The sequence below is a fragment of the Dermacentor variabilis genome, unplaced genomic scaffold (assembly GCF_050947875.1).
Source record: "Dermacentor variabilis isolate Ectoservices unplaced genomic scaffold, ASM5094787v1 scaffold_12, whole genome shotgun sequence".
NCBI classification, from domain to species: domain Eukaryota; kingdom Metazoa; phylum Arthropoda; class Arachnida; order Ixodida; family Ixodidae; genus Dermacentor; species Dermacentor variabilis.
Genome location: NW_027460280.1, coordinates 30,423,261 through 30,443,595, shown reverse-complemented (window position 1 = coordinate 30,443,595; position 20,335 = coordinate 30,423,261). Strand labels below are relative to the sequence as shown.

The following is a 20,335-nucleotide window of genomic DNA, read 5'->3' as shown; positions in this document are numbered from 1 at the left end:
GGTTGATGCTGCCATACACTTTAAATTCAAGCACTTCTGGATGGTGTGCGTTACCTGCGCGGTCTCACTGGGTCAATCCCTTCGCATTCAATTAGGATGTGCTGAGTGGTCTCCGTGTTTTTTCTGAAGCATACGTGTCGTGCCTCGTCTTGTCGATAATATTAGCTCCAGTGTGTTCTTGTCCTGAGACAACCAGATTGATCGAGCCTCAAATAACAAAGCACTTCTCTTTGTATTATCGTACAGATTTCCATTCTAATTTGTTTCTTTCCATTCTTGTAATTCTCCATCGTCTTTTTTGTTCCCATCCAATTTACTGTCTCTGCTTTTCTCGCTTTCTTTCTGATGGCTTTTGTCTGTCTATTTACACTTTAAATCAGCCTGTGCTTGGTTGCCAACTTTCTTGACCTTTGCCCACATTCCGTGTCCACGCTTTTCAGGTACAGACACTTTTGCACATTTGCCACCCATTTATTTTCATCGATGTTCCTGAGTCATTCTTCGAAACTAATCTTGCCCTCCGCTTCTCTTGACTTCAAAAGAGACCCAACCCGTGTCACCCTGCACTAACTCATTTGTCGTTTTCCCGTGCGCTGCCAAAGCCAGCCGGCCTACCAATGTTTCTTCAACTTCTAACCCAGGCAAGCTATCCGGTTTTAAGCACATAATGATATAGCGAACGTTACCGCTGGTATTATTACTCCTTTCCAGATTCCACGCACTACCTCACATTTATTGTGTCCCCAAAGTGCGCTGTTTCATTATTGCTGCTTTCCGCTTCCCCTTTATTTTCAGATTATCTTGGTGGGTGCTTGAGCGGGTCTTTCCATAGTTCATGTATACGCCCAGGCATTTATATTGCTTGGCTGTGCGTATGAGGTGCTGTTCAATTTACACCACGTAATTACTCGTCTCTTCATTAAAGACCATAATTTCCATTGCCAGCAAGTAACCCGTTACCCATTACAAATGTAATATAAATCAAACCCTTATCCACTGTTCTCCATTTGCCTTTCTATGCCTTTATTATAAAGCGTGAAGAACAATGGTGACAGGCGACATCCTTGCTTGAGTCCTTGGTCAATTTCCACCACATCACTGCATTTCCGGCCTTCTCATACGTTTTGTACGGTCGGCCCTGTGTATCTGCCTCAGCAGCTCCATGAAGTCGTTATCTATGGCTTCGTGCTTTAAGATATTCCATAACCATTACCTGTCTACTTTGTCGTAGGCTCCCTTAATATCTAAAAAATGCTATCCATAAGAGTTTACTCTGAGCTACTAAAGTCTATATGCACTGAGTTAGTACAAGTTATTATCAGCAGCAGCAGCAGCGGCACCAGCAACAGCAGCCTGGCTACGCCCACTGCAGCGCAAAGGCCTCTCTCATACTTCTCCGACTACTCCGGTCATGTGCTAATTGTGGCCATGTTGTCCCTGCAAACTTCTTAATCTCATCCGCCCATCTAACTTTCTGCCGCCTTGCGTGGATCTGCCTTGCGAAGTCCACTCCTAGAATTTGTGAATTGCAATATGGGTCATAAGAATTAGCTTAAGTTAATTAGTGAATTCTTGTTAATTAGTCTCTTTGCGATCTACCGGCCTTTTCGAACGCCTTTAACTGGAACGCCTTTTGTGTGTGTGTGTCTCCATGTGTGCGTGTTTCTATTTTTTTCTTTAGCGTTTTCCTCTTTGTCATCTTTCTAACCCCTATCCCCCATACCCAGTGTAGGGTAGCAAACCGGAGACTCATATCTGGTTAACCTCCCGGCCTTTCCTGTTCATTCTCTCTCTCTCTCTCTCTCTCTTGTTAATTAGTCAATTTTGCGTTTCAATTTTTTGTGCACGTAGTGCCCGCCGCTTCGAGTAGACCGGCTCGTAAACTAGAATTGAGCTATCTGCCACAGGCAACTTAAAAAAATTTTTGGAAGTGTTCGCTGAAACACCTTGTATAATTTTTCTCCACCCACTTCAACAGTGCTAATTTTATGGCTTGTATTTTGTATTTATAGTATTTTATGACTTCTAATTCACGAGCGCCTTCAAACTGGGCTTGCAGAAGATAATTAGCCAACCTCAGAAATTTACGGCGCTGTGCTCTAGGGTGTGTAGATGTACGTGTCGCCGACCTATCCCGTAGCTGGCAAGTACAAACTCGCAGTATTCTTCCGTTGAAGCCGGAATCACCTGACCAAAAGCCGGGGCCATCGCAATACTTGCTGCATGTTGCGCTTTCGAAAGAGAGAGAGGCAGGGAGGTTAACTAGGTTGCACGTAGTTTGCTATCCTGCACTGGGTGAGAGGGAAGCGAACAAAAAAGGAAAGTGAAAATGAAAAAGAGAGAACAAGTGATGCGCGCGCGCCCGTGCCCAAGTGTTCACCTAGGAATCAAAGGCGGTCGCAGAACTCAGTAGTCCAAGAAGTCCAGCAGTGCTTTTATGACCTGAAGCGTGAATGACGGTCGGGGTCATAGTCATGTTATTTTTTTTTCTTCTTCAGTGATCTGTCGTCCAGTCGCGTTAAAGCAACTTCTCATTTTTAAAAGAAGCAGTTAATCAGAATATTTGTTCATTTTTTCTTTTATTTACCCTACGGGCCCTTCGCACATTACATTAGGATATGGTTAGTCTCCCTGCCTTTCCACTCTCTCTTTCTCTCTCTCTCTCTCACGCATGCACGCGCGTACGCAGTTTAGTATAATGAACGTCCAAAATTTAATGAGCACAAGAAAGATTACAACGGTGCTAGAAAGTTCGATCAGTACTCCTAGAAAACATGGTAGAGAAACACTTGCTTAAAGGTACTGATCGATTTACAAGGAAATAAGTAGACATATACAAATAAGATATATTGTGTGGCTTCGCCGCAGCCGCAGTCACAAAGGTGCTACGGCGCACTGTCAGTCATGCCGATATATATATATATATATATATATATATATATATATATATATATATATATATATATATATATATATATATATACGGAAAGAGAATGGGTTAGTAAAAGCGGCGGCCAACCGCAAGCGGGGCAATAATGTTGCGTCGCATCGAGGTAGACCAGGCAGGATTATAAGCCGACTCTGAAGTTTGCTTATGCTCTTCGGCACGCTCCGCTTGACGACGCTCGTGAAATGCAAGTAGTAAGATGCGAATGGAGGATTGGTGGAAGAAAAGTAGGGAAACGACAAAAAACAGAGACATACAAAAGCAAAGTTCGCAAAAGGGGATCAGCAAATTTGGTTGTGGGAGTTCACAGGGCTTTTTTCTTTCTTTTCTTTAACCTAGGTAGGACAACAGGCAGTATAACAGCAAGAGCTTGGTGGCGCAACCCACCGCTCCGTTCCAAAGGGGACGCTCATAACATCCATCCATCGATCCATACAGACATGTTGTTCATTTAACCGTCCTTTTCAGTTTTAATTGACAGAATGAAAGAAGGCGTTTCATATTTTCTGACGCTGCATTTATGTGACCCGTCGAAGGCCATATTCAGTGATTCGAAGGCGGCCCTACTTCACGGCCTTCATGAACAGATGGTATCTCAAATACGATAATGTCGCGACAAGACGGTGTAAAAGTGGAACAGTATCAAATTTCAGTGGTTGCCGGTTCACTGGTGCATCATCGTCAACGAAAGAGCCGATGAAGCAGCGCCTTGCGTCCACGAACAACTCCAGCGTTTGCGTGTGCCTCTCTTGATCATGCCCTGCAACTTCGACTACTTGCTCGTCGCATTACTTTAAAACATCGGAATGCACCGGAATATGCCAACTCATGACTTCTCTCCCGCACTGTATAGGTGTACGTCTATGTCGATGTTTCTTTTGACTCGTGTATCTGACACGCCGAATACTATCAAATTTCTCCGTCACCGATATTCCGAGTCGCTACCTAATCGCTCGCTTGCAGACGCCTAAGTGACAGCAGACTCTGGGCATTGCACAGTGGCGTTCAAGTGAAGACCAGTCTTGAGCATTGTTTCAGCGAGTATTTCAGTTGATCGTATACAATCGTTTGGTATAGGTCATGTGAAGCAGGATTGTATGCCATTGGCGCTGCTTAGGGCAGTATTTCACTCGGTGCTGCAGAGTCTGTGCCATTTTCTTTATTTAAGGTATAGTCAGTGAGGTCATTACTTTCTGGCAGATTATTCGGGAGAAAATGGCTAGTTCTGGCATGCCGTACGCTCAGATCAGCAGCACAGAAATGCAACCGAGACAGTGGAAACCGGACGCAAACAGCGCCGTAATTCTTGAGGTCTTGCACCGACTTGTCCTCCCTTCTAGGACGCGACAGAGATGTTTGGAAACTGACGAACGCAAGTCCGCTGCACAGGGTGTTGACCTCACCTCAGGCCTTCCTCGCCTCTTGTCGCGTACAGGTTGCCATACTCAAGCTGCCTTTCATTTTTATTGTTTTATTTGCCTTCTCTTTAGCCATTGTATTGCACGAAATGGTGTCACGTGTCGCAATAACAGTTCTCGGTGCACAGCACGAGCGCATTTACACGTGCCACTGCAGAGAGCGGATGCGAGGACCCATCGCCGGTGCCGAACTCCGCACTTGAATGCTCAGCCGATGCCAACACCCTGGGCAGGCGACCCGTCGGCACGATCTGCAGGCACGTGTGCGACAAGGGATACGACGTCTTGCCGAGTCAACTTCCATTGGCCCAAGTCACTTGCCTAGCCAACGGAAAGTGGCACCAGGAAGATCAGCCGCATTGTGTCAGTGAGTTTACGCTTTTTTTTATTCAATCAAAACAGCCGTGCGGCGCAGACAGGTGAATAACTTTTTTTTTCGCTTCCTTTTCATTGAGCACGCATGAGCCAGTGACTCCTATAGGTGTGGAGTTTCTCGGTACTAGCGAAATATCCTCGCCGCTGTAATTAACCTATTTCAACGGAAGAGCTGCTGCCTACATTAATTTACTTTTAACCTCAAACCCATCGCTGGTGAGACATTGGAATGTCTGGATATTCGAAATTCGCAACCCGCCCTAGAGATTTCAATATCTTGACTCCTCACAGTGACGATTGTCTGGTTGTCGTGCCTGCAACACATTAGTGGTGCAGGTCGAAGCATGTCGCCTTTATGCCTCTCTCACTTACTGTCTGGATGTCGTACATGGCAACAGGCGAGTCGTTTGAAACACTTCAAGTTGCAGCAGCAGCACAGGTGTTCGTAAAACTCAGCAGTAACAAACGAGGAGAGAGGGGGTTAACCGAGGGTCCCGATTTTTATTAGTCACATCACAAGAAGCCAACAAACACTGACACCAAGGACAACATAGGGGAAATTACTTGTGCTTAATAAATGAAATAAAGAAACGATAAATTAATGGAAATTAAAGTGGATGAAAAAACAACTTGCCGCAGGTGGGAACCGAACCCACAATGCGAAGGTTGTGGGTTCGGTTCCCACCTGCGGCAAGTTGTTTTTTCATCCACTTTAATTTCCATTAATTTATCGTTTCTTTATTTCATTTATTAAGCACAAGTAATTTCCCCTATGTTGTCCTTGGCGTCAGTGTTTGTTGGCTTCTTGTGATATCAGCAGTAACAGCTCACTCAGAAACATCGAAAAACAGTTTTATACTAGTTTACTAGATTATCTGAACCTGAGAGGATAATCCACCGAAGAGTCCGCTATCCCAGAAGTGTTCTACCAATCCTAGCGGAGAAAAAAAAAAGTGTATGGTAGCCTGATCATGATGCGGGGGACGGGAGTGGAGCGACACTCAGCTCGACGAAAAAACTTGACAGTCGCTGTTCATCAGAAGCGCATTCCTTTGTCGTTTGCTTGTGCTATGCTTTTTTCGTGTTCAGACTGTTCCTTTCATCATCTTTTCTGTCACTGGCTGCATCCGCGCTACAGCCGCAATTGTGTCTTTGCTGGAACACGCAAAGAGCGGAGGAATTGGCGAGCAGAACAGGACGCTGTGAGACCATGATGTGTGTGACAGAGAGCGAAGAGACTTCGGAATTCTTTTCGTTGACGCGTCCTGTTTACTGCAATTGCGATAAGCGTTTCTAAGCGGGAATAATGTGGACACGGTAGTTTCGCATTCGTTTAGAAGGCCGCTTTCAGGTGGTAACAGCGCTAAGGACAAGAATGAAGTCAAGCCACATAATACGACGGCACGCTGACTCGGGGACTCATCGAAGGCTGCCGAAAAACAAAATTGAAAGCATATGTGTTATTACGCCATCTGCTTCATTAACTAGCATGTAAATGGCACACTTGTTCTGCAAAATTGGGACCACGCGCTTCGGCCGGGAGCACCCTGTGATTCTCTTTTTGATGCCTTGTACGAAGCTTTCTAACGCAGTTAAATGTTTTTCGGTCGCAAAAATAAACCACTTGTCAATCAGCGCTGCCTGTCGACTTTTTTATATCCCCTCACTTCGCCCTCGTCCATAGAGTGGTCGTGCCTGTAGATTAATAACCAGCTAGTTCAACGTCAGTCCCCGGCCAAAATGTTGAAATAAATTTCTTGTGCTTCGCAATCGCGACAAGTGCACTGAGTAATAATTATAAAGTGTGAATTGTGAATATTTTGTATAGCTATCTGGGCATTGCGATGTTTGTTTCACGTCTATTAACTGTGACAGTGTAGAAAGGTTGGCTACTGAAAAGCCCGTCGTCTCAGACCGCAGCAAAAAACAAATAAACGCTAAATGAAAGAACAATATAAGTATAAATAATAGAAATAATCAAAAGCTTTCGCACTCATTCAGTCTGAAGGAAAACACTTTACATACTATTCGCTTGACATAGAGTTGGAAATATATATACACATCGCGCGTAATAAGTCGTCGCAGGACCTATGACAAGCTTGAGTAGTCTTTACTCATGCCGAAATAGCTCTGTCAGCGAATCGCATAAAGCGCATAACGCAGAAAAGTTACCATTGTATTAAAATAAGATGAAAGAAAAAAAACATTATACGCAAACACTCAAGACACGAGAAAGTCATCGTGACGTTACCACGTGATAAAAATCACGCCCGGAAAATAGCGCTGTCACAAGGAACCGGTGACGCGTCACGGCCCACAAGGAAATCGCTCTAGGCTTCAACCGTTTCTCTTGCTTATAGGGGCAGAACCAAGGTCCGAGCAGCTTCCTTACAGTTAATACGTCCAAACCATACTAAAGTTTCTCTCCATGTTCGTCATATTGCGGGCATTCAATGACGTTGCATTCTATAGAAGCATCCGGGGTGCCACGATGTACGCAGTCTCTAGGCTTTTCCGCATCATATATATCAAGCGACGTCTGTACACCGCCTCAAAACATAGATGATACAAGAGTGTGTTAGAGCCCGTTCTAGCTTAAGGTTTGCTGGGAATCGTAGCAAAGGGTCTTATACAAAAGAAACAATTGTGTCCGGTCATCGAACCTCGAGGTCTTCTTTAATTGACGCTTAAAGGGACACTAAGGGCGAATAATAAGTCCAGTTAAATAGATTAATGCTCCAGAACGTCTAACGCTTCAATATTACCGTGACCAAAGTTTTTGTGTTCGAGAAAATGAAGTAAATACAGGACACGATTTGCAGTCCCCAGCTCGAGGGCAAGTGATTTGAATGGCGCTAAAAGTATGCGGAGCCTTCAGACGCGGTTTTCTCTTAAACTAGGTCTTGTCTTGGCACGAAACAAGCGCTGGGAGGTTTATGGAGGGGTATTTTAACAGTCTATGTTGACTTAATATTTTCCTTTAGTGTCCCTTTAAATCCTTTATGTGCGGCTTTGGAAAAGGATGGAGTAAATTGTATACCTGTAAGTTGATCGGAAGTATGCTTCGCAGTGTTCATTCTGTCCTAAGCTTCGTTAACCGTTATTCCAATGTGGCTTGCAATGCACTCGAATGAATCTGATGACAGGGAACGCATTTTCGATTATCTTACCGCCTCTCCAGGCGTTGTTAGCGCTGGTAAGTAGGAGTCACAACAGGATGTGCAACTTTTCATCAGTAAATTTCACTCCTCCGTCTGTATGTGTTCTGCTGTATTGCACGCCTGTATTGCAGCAGCGATCAAAGTTAGGCACGAAATTATTGTAGTGCCTCCGTAGAAAGACAACGAACGCATAACGACGGAGTTTCGCAACCAAACTGCGTAGGGTAGTTCCACGATGGTTTTCATGCGGCAGCAGCAACTTGTGGCTGTGCATCGAAGAGGCATATCGTACGCACAGGGTATGGCGGAGAGTATAGAAGTAATAAGCTCAAATACTGTGAATTATTTAAAAACACTCGGGTACAGCGAAGAAATCGCACATAATATAGGGAAGCATTCGCAAATTCTCGGGTAGATTATGGTGGTGGCGCGCCCCAAGCCTCGAAGACTCCCGAAGGGTGTCTCAACTCTCGCATACAGCTTCGTTGATATTGATGTATCGGTTTCTCGGATTTGCATACATCTGCGAAGGATGTAGCCCTTGATGCTCTGGAAGTCATAGGAATGTAGTAGCCGCATGTTTCTTTAAGAATTTGCCCCTGAAGTACTTTTTATCTTAAAGCTTAACGAGTTTAAAGGTGATGGTCTCAATCCCGAACATTATAACTCGCATTCTAGCGCACCGCATGGTGGCATGCTCATTTGTATTTGTTTGACTCCACATTAATTGAATTTTCTGAGTGTGCAACACAGGGCAGCCGACCTCTCTGCTTGCAACAACGGCAGCTTCATATTGGCCTTGTGGCGACGTGTCCCGTGGTTCGTGTGAGATTTTAATGAGCAGCTGTTTTGACGTCTTCGGGCAAGGCGCGCGAGTGTTTCAAAATAGAAGCGCATGGTGGAGGCCTTTGCCTGCAAGAACACTGTCTCCATTGGGATGCCTGCAGACGCTGCATGTCTGCCTAAGTTTCGGGGTTACGTTGGAGCTGTATTTTACGTGCAGTAGGTGTGTGGGTGTGTGTCAGAGAGCGAGAAGGAGAGAGCGAGAGGCGGCTTCTTCTGCTGTGAGCCCAATCAGAATTAAAACACTGATTTATTCTGTCTATGCGTAGGTGAGAAAAAACGTCAAGCAAAGCTGTGAAGCATTATTATTTCATATAATTTATTAGCGACAAACGCTACCCATGTAATTTTAGTCATCTTTATTAGGCGCTAATGACAAAAAAAAAGGCAAACAGTGCGAGGGTGTAAATTGTGGCAATTTTTTTGAGAAACTACAAATTTGTCCTAACGGGTTCATAAAGTATACGGTGAATGTACAAAGCCTCTGCGTATTGCTTGCATCGTTAACACATCCTAAAGCTTATGAAACATGTTTTTTTTTCAGAGATTGGTTGTGCCAGCCCTGTCATTCTGCCCAACTCTTTGCTCGACTGTTCAAAACAAGTCAATCACCTCGGAAACAGGCCTACAGGAACGATTTGCAAGGTCGCATGTAAAGAAGGGTTTACACTTTCACCAAATCAGAAACACGTTAATGAGATCATTTGTGAAGAGGACGGCACATGGAACCAGACAGCAGAGTTTGAGTGCCACAGTGAGTAGCGGAGCCTTGTTTTTAGCGACACGTTTTCTCTAATCCAGTACGCTTATCTATTTATTTAGAAAGCGGATGCTCAAGTCCTGATCTGGTGCCTGACTCTTCGCTGGAATGTTCAGACGACGCTAACCACCTTGGCCACCACCCGACAGGCACGTTGTGTAAAATTGTGTGTAACATGGGTCTTGGTCTTCCGCCGGACATGCAGGCTCTTAACCAGTTCGTTTGCCAAGAAGACGGTACTTGGAACCAGACTACACAGCTGGAATGCAGCAGTAAGTAGTGTCCAATACGTTACCTTGCTGCTTTCATCTTATTTGACCTAAACACATTGCATCTTAGGTATCGGTTGTGCAAGTTCAAAACCAGTGCCTGGTTCCTCGCTGGAATGCTCTATGGCCGCCAACAGTTTCGGCAAGCACCCTACAGGCACGATCTGCAAGGTAGTGTGCGCCGACGGACTTTCGCTGCCATCGAGCCTGCAATCCCTTAATCAATTTGTGTGCCAAGAAGACGGCACGTGGAACCAGACGACACAGCTAGAATGCCGCAGTGAGTACAGCGGCCCATCTGCTGCTAGGAATGTCAAGCATCGGTTGTAACTCGGGATCGGTACGCCATATCATACCTTTTTAAATGACGACTTCTGCTAGCCCGGTTAGCATTGATCAAGGAAAACTCCAATGTCCCGACAAGTCGCTTCATTCTTCCTTTTTAAGTAATCTCTAACCGCTGTATGGTGTTCATTTCTACGTTTCTGTCTCAGATAACGGATGCCCGAGTCCGAGTCCAGTGCCGAACTCTTCGCTGGACTGCTCTCCAGACGTTGACCAATTCGGCCAGTGGCCTACAGGCACGGCCTGCCAAGTTGTGTGTGCCGATGGACTTGCACTTCCGTCGAGCCTCCAGCCTCTCAACTATTTTGTGTGCCAAGAAGACGGCTCGTGGAACCAGACGACACAGCTAGAATGCCGCAGTGAGTACAGCTGCCCATCTGCTGCTACGAATGTCAAGCATCGGTTGTAACTCACGATCAGTACGCCATATCCTGCCTTTCTAAATGACTTGTGTTAGCGCGGTTAGCATTGGACAAGGAATACTCCACTGTCCCGACAAGTCGCTTCATTCTTCCTTTTCAAGTAATCTATGACCACTGTATTGTGTTCATTTCTACATTTATGTCTCAGATAACGGATGCCCGGGTCCGAATCCAGTACCGGACTCTTCGCTGGACTGCTCTGCAGAAGTTGACCAATTCGGTCAGTGGCCTACAGGCACGGCCTGCCGAGTTGTGTGTGCCGATGGACTTGCACTTCCGTCGAGCCTCCAGCCTCTTAACAATTTTGTGTGCCAAGAAGACGGCTCGTGGAACCAGACGACACAGCTAGAATGCCGCAGTGAGTACAGCCGCCAATCTGCTGCTACGAATGTCAAGCATCGGTTGTAACTCGCGATCAGTACGCCATATCCTGCCTTTCTAAAGGACTTGTGCTAGCCCGGTTAGCATTGGACAAGGAATACTCCACTGTCCCGACAAGTCGCTTCATTCTTCCTTCTGAAGTAATCTATGACCACTGTATTGTGTTCATTGCTACGTTTATGTCTCAGATAACGGATGCCCGGGTCCGAATCCAGTACCGGACTCTTCGCTGGACTGCTCTGCAGAAGTTGACCAATTCGGTCAGTGGCCTACAGGCACGGCCTGCCGAGTTGTGTGTGCCGATGGACTTGCACTTCCGTCGAGCCTCCAGCCTCTTAACAATTTTGTGTGCCAAGAAGACGGCTCGTGGAACCAGACGACAGAGCTAGAATGCCGCAGTGAGTATACAGCCGCCAATCTGCTGCTACGAATGTCAAGCATCGGTTGTAACTCGCGATCAGTACGCCATATCCTGCCTTTCTAAAGGACTTGTGCTAGCCCGGTTAGCATTGAACAAGGAATACTCCACTGTCCCGACAAGTCGCTTCATTCTTCCTTTTCAAGTAATCTATGACCACTGTATTGTGTTCATTTCTACATTTATGTCTCAGATAACGGATGCCCGGGTCCGAATCCAGTACCGGACTCTTCGCTGGACTGCTCTGCAGAAGTTGACCAATTCGGTCAGTGGCCTACAGGCACGGCCTGCCGAGTTGTGTGTGCCGATGGACTTGCACTTCCGTCGAGCCTCCAGCCTCTTAACAATTTTGTGTGCCAAGAAGACGGCTCGTGGAACCAGACGACACAGCTAGAATGCCGCAGTGAGTACAGCCGCCAATCTGCTGCTACGAATGTCAAGCATCGGTTGTAACTCGCGATCAGTACGCCATATCCTGCCTTTCTAAAGGACTTGTGCTAGCCCGGTTAGCATTGGACAAGGAATACTCCACTGTCCCGACAAGTCGCTTCATTCTTCCTTCTGAAGTAATCTATGACCACTGTATTGTGTTCATTGCTACGTTTATGTCTCAGATAACGGATGCCCGGGTCCGAATCCAGTACCGGACTCTTCGCTGGACTGCTCTGCAGAAGTTGACCAATTCGGTCAGTGGCCTACAGGCACGGCCTGCCAAGTTGTGTGTGCCGATGGACTTGCACTTCCGTCGAGCCTCCAGCCTCTTAACAATTTTGTGTGCCAAAAAGATGGCACGTGGAATCAGACAGCACAGCTAGAATGTCGCAGTGAGTGCAACGTCAAGTATACTGCCGCTAAACGGCGGTAAATGTTTGACAACTGTTACGCTTTATATTGCCTGTTTAAACTGATAAATGTTCTTGCTCACCACACAGTGAGCAAGCAACGTACCTAGCACTTTCGAAACGTCAATTTATTCTCCATTTCGACTCATTCAATGTCCTGATACCGATTTTTTTACACATCACATTTTAGACAGTGGATGCGCTAGACCAGACCCGGTGCCTGGCGCCTCGCTGGAATGTTCAAAAGATGGCGAAGACCTTGGAAAGTGGCCTACAGGCAGCATCTGCAATGTAGTGTGCAACGAGGGCCTTTCACTTCCACTGAACCTGCAGTCTCTGAACCTCTTTGTTTGTCTGGAAGATGGAACGTGGAATCAGACAACGCAGTTGGAATGCCGCGGTGAGTAACCTTGATAAAGTTTTGGGACCACGTAATATAATGTGCATTGCATTTTAGAGAGTGGATGCGCACCCCCGGATCCGGTACCTAAATCTTCATTGAAATGCTCAAATAACGCCAACCACCTGGGAAATCGGCCAACCGGCACGATCTGCGAAGTACGCTGCAACGAAGGATTCACGCTTCCGTTAATCCATCAATCCTCTAGCCAGTTTGTTTGCCAGGAGGGCGGCGTGTGGAACCAGACAGCTCAGTTAGATTGCATCAGTGAGTGACTATGACAAATTTGCTCGAAAAATGTGTAATCTGATACGCATTGCGTTTTAGAGAGCGGATGCGTGAATCTGGATCTGACACCCAACTCTTCATTTGAGTGTTCAAACGAAGCCAACAATCTCGGCAATCGGCCAACTGGCACGATTTGCAAAGTTGTTTGCTCCAAGGGATTTACACTTCCATCGAACCAGCAGTCCTTTAACCAGTTTGTTTGCCAAGGGGACGGTACGTGGGACCACGAGACCCATTTAGAATGCCACAGTGAGTACACAGGCAAACCGTCAATGCTAAACACATTCAGTGTATATATTTTTAGTTCTGGCACCTTCCTCTTTGTGGGTGCGTTTTAACAAGCCTGACACAACATTGCAGGAGTTACTTGTGATAGCCCGCCCAAAGTGTCCAATTCTGTCTTGGAGTGTTCCAACGGCACCAGCGAAGATGGAAAGTGGCCTGTCGGAACGCTGTGTCGGTATAATTGCAACAAAGGATACGCCGTTCCGAAAATACAAGATGGGCTTAACTCATTCATCTGTCGCGAGGATGGCACGTGGAGCTTGACAGATCAGTTGCTCTGCGAAGGCGAGTTCACTTCTATGCAACATTTCTAGCGGAATGGCTGTGAAATGTCTCACACAAAAATCTAGGTGGCGCAGCTTTCACAGTGGGCAGTCAATGTGCGATTAAAGACCAATGTATCTGACTTTTGTCCTTCCACAGAAGCAGGCTGTAAAAGTCCGACGCAAGTGCAAGACTCCGTACTCAGCTGCACGGCGGAGGCCAACAGTTTAGGGAGATGGCCCACAGGCGCGATATGCTCATATGATTGCAAAGAAGGATATGGTCTCGCGAAGAACCAACTTCCTTTCAGCCGCATTGCGTGTCACGACGACGGCACGTGGAACCAAACGGAAGAACTGCGCTGCAAAAGTACGTATTCTTGCAAAAGGATCGCAGTTCCTTACTATTAACGCAGCTGCGATGCTATGACATTTAGTTAATTTAGTGACTCTGTTTCGACATGTTCCTTTAAATTTGTCACATCTTACGCTCAAAATCGAGGCGCTTTTCTGCTCTAACCTTTCTCTTCACCAGAAACCGGCTGTGAGTATCCTTCTACTGTCCAGTTTTCTATGGTGAACTGTTCAGGAACTGCTAATACATTCGGACGGTGGCCCGTGGGAACCGAGTGCTCACATGTATGTGACGAAGGATATGCAGTTTCTCGCCACGAAGTTCATCTTAATTTATTTATTTGCCTTGATGACGGCACCTGGAATCAAACGGAAGGTCTTCACTGTCGGGGTAAGTGTAACAAAGTATATTTGAAATATGAAATCTACACATAAACATAACTACGAGCCTCACGCAGTCTACTGTCAGGCAACTTAAAATGTTCTATAAAACCCTAAATATAACTGTTAAAATTTCCCACCAGTGAAGGATGTTCAGAATCCCCTTCCTTTACATGAAGCCTCCCTTCTCACGCTTTTCGTATACGTGCACTCGTTCCTGGAAGAGAAGCAATCCATTCCATAACATTTTAGCTTCTTTATTCGTAAACACGCTGCTTTTTTTTTCTTACAGAGACTGGCTGCGAAGAACCAGGAAAGGTGCCGCACTCAGCCTTAAACTGCTCCTCCAATTTTAATGCTTTAGGAAAACGGCCATTTGGTACGGTGTGTTCATACGTGTGTAATGAAGGATTCGCCGTTCCTCTGGACCTAGAGCCACACAACCAATTCGTTTGTTCTGAAGACGGTTCTTGGAATCAGAAGGAGGAATTGCTATGCCTAAGTAAGCATGTCTGGCGTCAAAGGCGTATGCAAATGTTTTGTAAAAAGTGCATGGGAGCCGTATAATGAATTGTGCATCTTTCTACTGCTTCGTCCGTCATGTCTCACGAATTACAGCTTATTATGATTGTTAGACACATTATAAGGCTGGCGTGTGCCTAAAAATTGCACTCTATAGCACAGTCTAGTAAGCTGTATTTCTTATCTCCGGCAAATTTTTTTTTTCTCTGGAGGCTGGCCTCCTGCCTAAACTGTTCTTTTGAGCCCTGGCGGCGTCTGTATGTTCAACTCATGCCTGTTCTCAACATGGGTGTTGTTCCTTTTATATTGTCCCGTAGTAGGGACGGTGAAGAAGGCAGCAAAACTGTGAATGACGAAACTCTTTTATTGGACGAACCTGTGCCCACAAGAACAAGCTACACTTAAAGCACAACGATAGCGGCGGACAAAATCGTCGATCGTCGAAATCTCGCCTGTCGGTCAAGTGCATCGGCTTTTATACATGGGCCATCGGAGGCTCCAGAGTAATCGCTGGTGCCAGAAAGTTCTACGCGATTCGCGTCGCACATGCAATCAGGTTACACAAGCTTCGGTGACAACAAAACCATCGATAACATTCCAGAAACTTCCGATGCATGAGAGCGCGTCCCGCGCTGAGGGATAACATATGTTAGACGGTGAAAAGCGGTCACCCGAAAAAGATATACAAGCACACGTGTCAATATATTGCAATACGCAAACATGTGTAGACGTGTTCGTGTTACAGTCGCACAGATTAGAGCACAGAAACGGTGGGACTCTGTGTGTACTGCAATATATGAGGGGCAACACTCATAACGCGTATTGCAAGAGTTGAGTACAGTCATCGCCATAGCTCAAAAAGAACGGTTTAGCGGTGGCTCAGTTCAAAACAATATTATGTTCGAGCTGAATGGGTCACCGACCGCTATCCAGCCGCGGTGGCATATGGCGCTGCGCTGCTGAGCGCGAGGCCGCGAGGTCGGCCGTGGCAGCCGCATTCTGATGGAGGCGGTATCCAAAAACGCTCGTGTACCGTGCGTACAGGGCGCATTGTAGAAAAAAACGCAAGTGGTCAAAATCAATCCTGAGCTTCCCACTACGTCGTCCCTCATAATCAGATTGTGGTTTCGGCACATCAAACCGCGGAATTGATTTTTCTAATCACCTGCCACTATGACTGCGGTGGTCGCACGAAAGCGGATCAGAAGCGCACGTCAATTTGCTGAAACTGTGCTAGTACTATTCCACTTGGCTAAAACGCCCAAGCGAAGGAACCCTGCTGCCTTATTTTGCGAGCCTCTAAACGGGTTTCTATAGAACGGCCTCAAGCTGAATGAAACAAATTAACAATTTGCGCTTGTAAACAAGAGTTAATCAACTTCAGAAATAAGAAATATGTGTAGATGGCAACGCAAGTAATCATTGTTTAGTATTTTACTGGTCGAGTGACGAAATGAGCTTCAAAGCGATGGGAACATCCCCTTTCATCGCGTAGAATGAAGGAGCACGAAGTTAATGACGAGGGCTGAGGTAGAAGTCAGTAAACAGGCAAATTCTGTTGTCCCGCTTGTCGTAGCCCTGCTTACTCGTTTCTACTACGTAGTTTCGGTTGAGTTGCAACATACAGTTATGAACTAACTAGCCCCACAACGAATTATTCCGAGTTTCGTTCACTTAGCTGAAACTTCTCATTGCAAGGTGGCATGTCGCCAGGCGCAGCTCGAGCCTCTTGAAGGTGTCACTCATAAGCACATGTAAGAGCTGTATTGGAGGTAGATCATGTCCGTGCCCCAGTAGGCCAGGTGTCAATTGCATGCTCCCTGGCCCCAGCTTAAGACTTTGCTTGAAGAATTGATGCTTAGATAGTAGATTTCGTTTGCTTCCTACACAATTTTCTAGCTTTTGTACATCATAATTAAATACTAGTACGGATACCACGAACCCTGGTTTGCAGCATCCCTTTTAATTGGAAAGTCTGCGGCAATGAGAGCCAGAGAGAAGGGCGTCCGACAAAGTATGACATACCTCAAGGTCAACTGGCAGGCAGGTCCGCTAGTGTCACTGGTAGTCCCGTTAAGGCAATATTTGTGTGTCTTATTCTATATGAAAGAGGCTGTAGTAGTCGGCGTTCCTATATACCTCTTTGCCAAATACACTGGAATGATTGCCTTGTATGCATCCGTTGTGCGGCATATCGTGTTGGCAGTCGGTGTGCGACATAAATTGTTGGAGGAAATCAAGTTTAACTAGTCTGATATTGGCGTTATCATGTGTGCTTTGGCATCGTCAGGACCGTCACTACAAAAATTACGAATTAAAACTGCATGCCCAGTGTTTGTCATGGGGCCCAGACAAGCACAATGCTTATATGGAAACGTACTACTTGAGTTCGGCACGAGCAGAGCCTCCACACTACATTGGAAGCATTATTCACATTATACTTTCCGCGGATTCGTTTCAATAAAGCTTCTGTTCCTTACAGAAACTGGTTGTGAGAGCCCACAGGTTGTACAGAACTCCGTCCTTCACTGCTCTGAAAGTGCCAATTTAGTTGGCAATTGGCCGGCCGGGACAACCTGCCAGCATATATGTGATAATGGATTTGTAATCCCGCAAAGCCAACTCGGTCTGGGCGATATTACCTGCCTTGACGATGGAACGTGGAACGAGACCGGCATCCTGCAGTGTCTCAGTGAGTGCTCTTATCATGAACAAGGAGCGTTTGCCTGAATATGCGCGCTATATGTATGCGCCCAAGTAACGTGTTAATTTCGTTGATTTAAACAATATTGTCTTTTATGGTGAAAATCCATACCTGACATTCTTCACCTGAGGGGGGTCTCTTTGCGCTCTCTATTGGCTGTGGTCTAGATCTAGTCACCATGTCCACATAAAGACATGTAACGCCAGCTTAGAAGTTTGGCGTATCAGTGGTTCATGGTTATATGTGAACTAAGGCATAAAAGAGAAAGATGAGGCACGATGAGGCACGTGCATTCTCTCGTCTATACTTAGATGCTAAAAGACGATAGGAATTAAAACCACCAACTCCCCCAGACTATCACTGTGTTCAAACACACTCGTTTTCTCAGTAGACAAAGCCTACATACTAACATACTGTACACATGCATATATGCACAGGCACACCATGCATATGACATGATATGCTCATTGATCTCTTTATCAGCGCGCTGCGGTTCAGTAGCTATGACGTTCGGTTGCTGAATACGAGGTCCCGGCTTCCAGTTCTGCTTATTTGCATCATTACGTGGGCGCGCTCGGGCGAAAAGTGAATTTTTTTTCCCTCCAGAGTGCCCGAGCTCTGTATATACATGGTATACAACGAAGATTACATCAGGAACACAAGTAAAATACAACAGAGCTAATTCTAAAAAGAGCTTCATTTCTTCGAACAGTGTAATGCTAAAGGAACAGCTTCACAGTAAACACAGGTCCAGCATAATTACATAGTAGCGTCAAAAAATTTAGTTACACCAAGAAATGTTCTCGAGTACTGTGTATGCTGCATAATTCAACCAAAATATTTCAACAGATTAGCTTGTTCAGCAGCAATGCAAGTATATGACGTAACGTTCGTAGTCCATATTTATTGCTACAAAACAAAAGCAACCCGGATTCTTTGTTACAGAATAGATATAGTTTCGGCGCTCGCTTTCAGAGATGATATATTTAAAAAAAGCTACGCTCGCAATTATATACAGGTGCTTTATACTTAATGCATAAGCATTGTTTGTAAAGTTTGGACTCTGGCATAATCTTAAACTGCCGAAAAAAGCTCCTCAGTTTGATCATTATAATCTACATTGGCAATATAACGTACTGCTTTCTTTTGTACTACTAGCTTGTTAATATTAGAATGTGTGGTATTTCCCCTAGCCAAGAAGCAATAGTTTAGATGTGATAAGAACAACGTTTTATAGATAATTATTTTTACTGATACAGGACGGTATGAGCGAAACATTGTTGCTATGCGAACGCATTTAGTTAAGTAAGACGTAACAGAACTCAAATGAGGATCTGAACTCATGTTCTTGTTAGAGTACTCCTAGTGTTTTTAGCATGCCTACCACTTCTGCATTGAATTTTCGAACGTTATCATGGGTTGCAGTGATAATGAGCTCTGACGCACATGCTACATCTCAGCCTTTATTTCTTTGGAATTTATCAACAAACAGTTCGCTGTTCTCCATGAACTGAATTTTTCCATTGTTTTGTTAAGTGAGATGGGGGACTACATACTGTTGTTCTTAAATAGGAAGCTTGTGTCATCTGCTTAGAGAATATAATTCGGCTTGTCACTAATAAATATATAATTAGCATATGAAATGAATAGCAATGGTCCCAGAATGCTTCCTTTGATACTCCTGTGCTGATGTGTTGGCGAGTAGAAATGCGCTTTCCTACTGCTATATACTGACAACGATATTGTAGGTAAGTTTTTAGAAGAACTGCGATTCCGCAAATGCGATATAAATCAAATTTTTCCAGCAGTAATTGGTGGTTGATACGGCCGAACGCCTTTGAATAATTTGAAAATACACCAATAAGTACTTCTTTGATTTGGAAGGCCTCTTGAGTTATTTATTTTTGCTTTAACAGAGCAGTTTCTGTGGACCTGTTTGGTTAGAACCCTACTGCGACGGACTAAGCTGAAACTTCATGCAAAACTTCAGTACTCATTTATACATTACTTTCTGCAAGCATTTAGAAAAAATAGGCAATAGAGAAATCGGCCTATAGTTGGCCATGTCGTTCTTGTTGCCCGTTTTAATATGCATACTAGCCTTAGCTATTTGCCTAGGTTTTGGGAAACAGCCTGTAGATAATGATGGGATATATATGCAGGCCGAAACTAGAGCTAATATTTTAATCACGTCTTTAATCGGAACAATCTGAATGTCATCGATATCCTGTGCTTTATTTCTTAATGAGTTAAATATAGCACATATTTCCGCCGCATCGGTTGGTTCGAAGTATATGCTGTAGGGGTCTTTAATTATGCCATCTTTTGTATGACTAATTTTGCTGACAGGTCCCAATACCTTTAAGAAACTAGTTAAGTTCCGCTACCAGTTCAGGTACATGCATACGGCACTAGTTAAAGAGCCCCAGCTGGTCGGCATTTTAGCGGCGCAACCCACTCCCCCGTCCCTCGCAGACCGTGTTTTCTGCCTTGGCACGTTAAATCCCGCAATTGGGTTTTCTTTAACTTATTATTTTCCACATGGAGTTCTTTCCCAAAGCAGTCACACTAAGGTGGGCAACAATTGCACACCATGGCCGCACGTACGATTTCCACAACAATTATGTGCCCTGTCGTCGAGATGACTGCACACCTATCAAAGATGGGTTTAAGTACACGGTCGCAGCAGTTGAGAAAAATGTGACCTTTCAAATGGGGAAGGGTAGCTTTAGTCTGTAGCTCTATTCAGATCGGGGCAGGAATGTTGGCTGTGCTCAAGACATCACGTCTTACTATAGTCGGCGTGACCATGGAATCTGCTTATACCAGCCTTTGTCCTGGCATTATAAATCCTTCTATCTTAACACTTTGTAAGTACCTATGTAGGGGCTTTAATAAAGTCATGAAGCAAGTAGCATGTATGTTGACGCACACGCGCGCGCACACGCATACATACA

General features: G+C 45.2%; 1 protein-coding gene across 5 annotated transcripts in view; it reads left to right on the top strand.

The window, feature by feature from the left end:
* Window positions 1-20,335, top strand: part of LOC142565968 (sushi, von Willebrand factor type A, EGF and pentraxin domain-containing protein 1-like) — a 197,628-nt gene that overhangs the window by 107,020 nt on the left and 70,273 nt on the right. For 3 of the 5 annotated variants that reach the window (XR_012824936.1, XM_075676605.1, XM_075676608.1), the window contains exons 10-26: window positions 4,523-4,732; window positions 9,289-9,498; window positions 9,567-9,776; window positions 9,844-10,053; window positions 10,268-10,477; window positions 10,689-10,898; window positions 11,110-11,319; window positions 11,533-11,742; window positions 11,954-12,163; window positions 12,372-12,581; window positions 12,639-12,848; window positions 12,909-13,118; window positions 13,230-13,439; window positions 13,578-13,787; window positions 13,953-14,162; window positions 14,445-14,654; window positions 17,157-17,366. Coding sequence is in view for 4 of the 5 variants with exons in the window: in XM_075676605.1 (XP_075532720.1) it covers window positions 4,523-4,732; window positions 9,289-9,498; window positions 9,567-9,776; window positions 9,844-10,053; window positions 10,268-10,477; window positions 10,689-10,898; window positions 11,110-11,319; window positions 11,533-11,742; window positions 11,954-12,163; window positions 12,372-12,581; window positions 12,639-12,848; window positions 12,909-13,118; window positions 13,230-13,439; window positions 13,578-13,787; window positions 13,953-14,162; window positions 14,445-14,654; window positions 17,157-17,366 (3,570 nt within the window). In the remaining variant the exon portion in view is untranslated. The remainder of the gene's footprint in view (window positions 1-4,522; window positions 4,733-9,288; window positions 9,499-9,566; window positions 9,777-9,843; window positions 10,054-10,267; window positions 10,478-10,688; window positions 10,899-11,109; window positions 11,320-11,532; window positions 11,743-11,953; window positions 12,164-12,371; window positions 12,582-12,638; window positions 12,849-12,908; window positions 13,119-13,229; window positions 13,440-13,577; window positions 13,788-13,952; window positions 14,163-14,444; window positions 14,655-17,156; window positions 17,367-20,335) is intronic. The other 2 variants (XM_075676606.1, XM_075676607.1) reach the window with 2 other exon arrangements.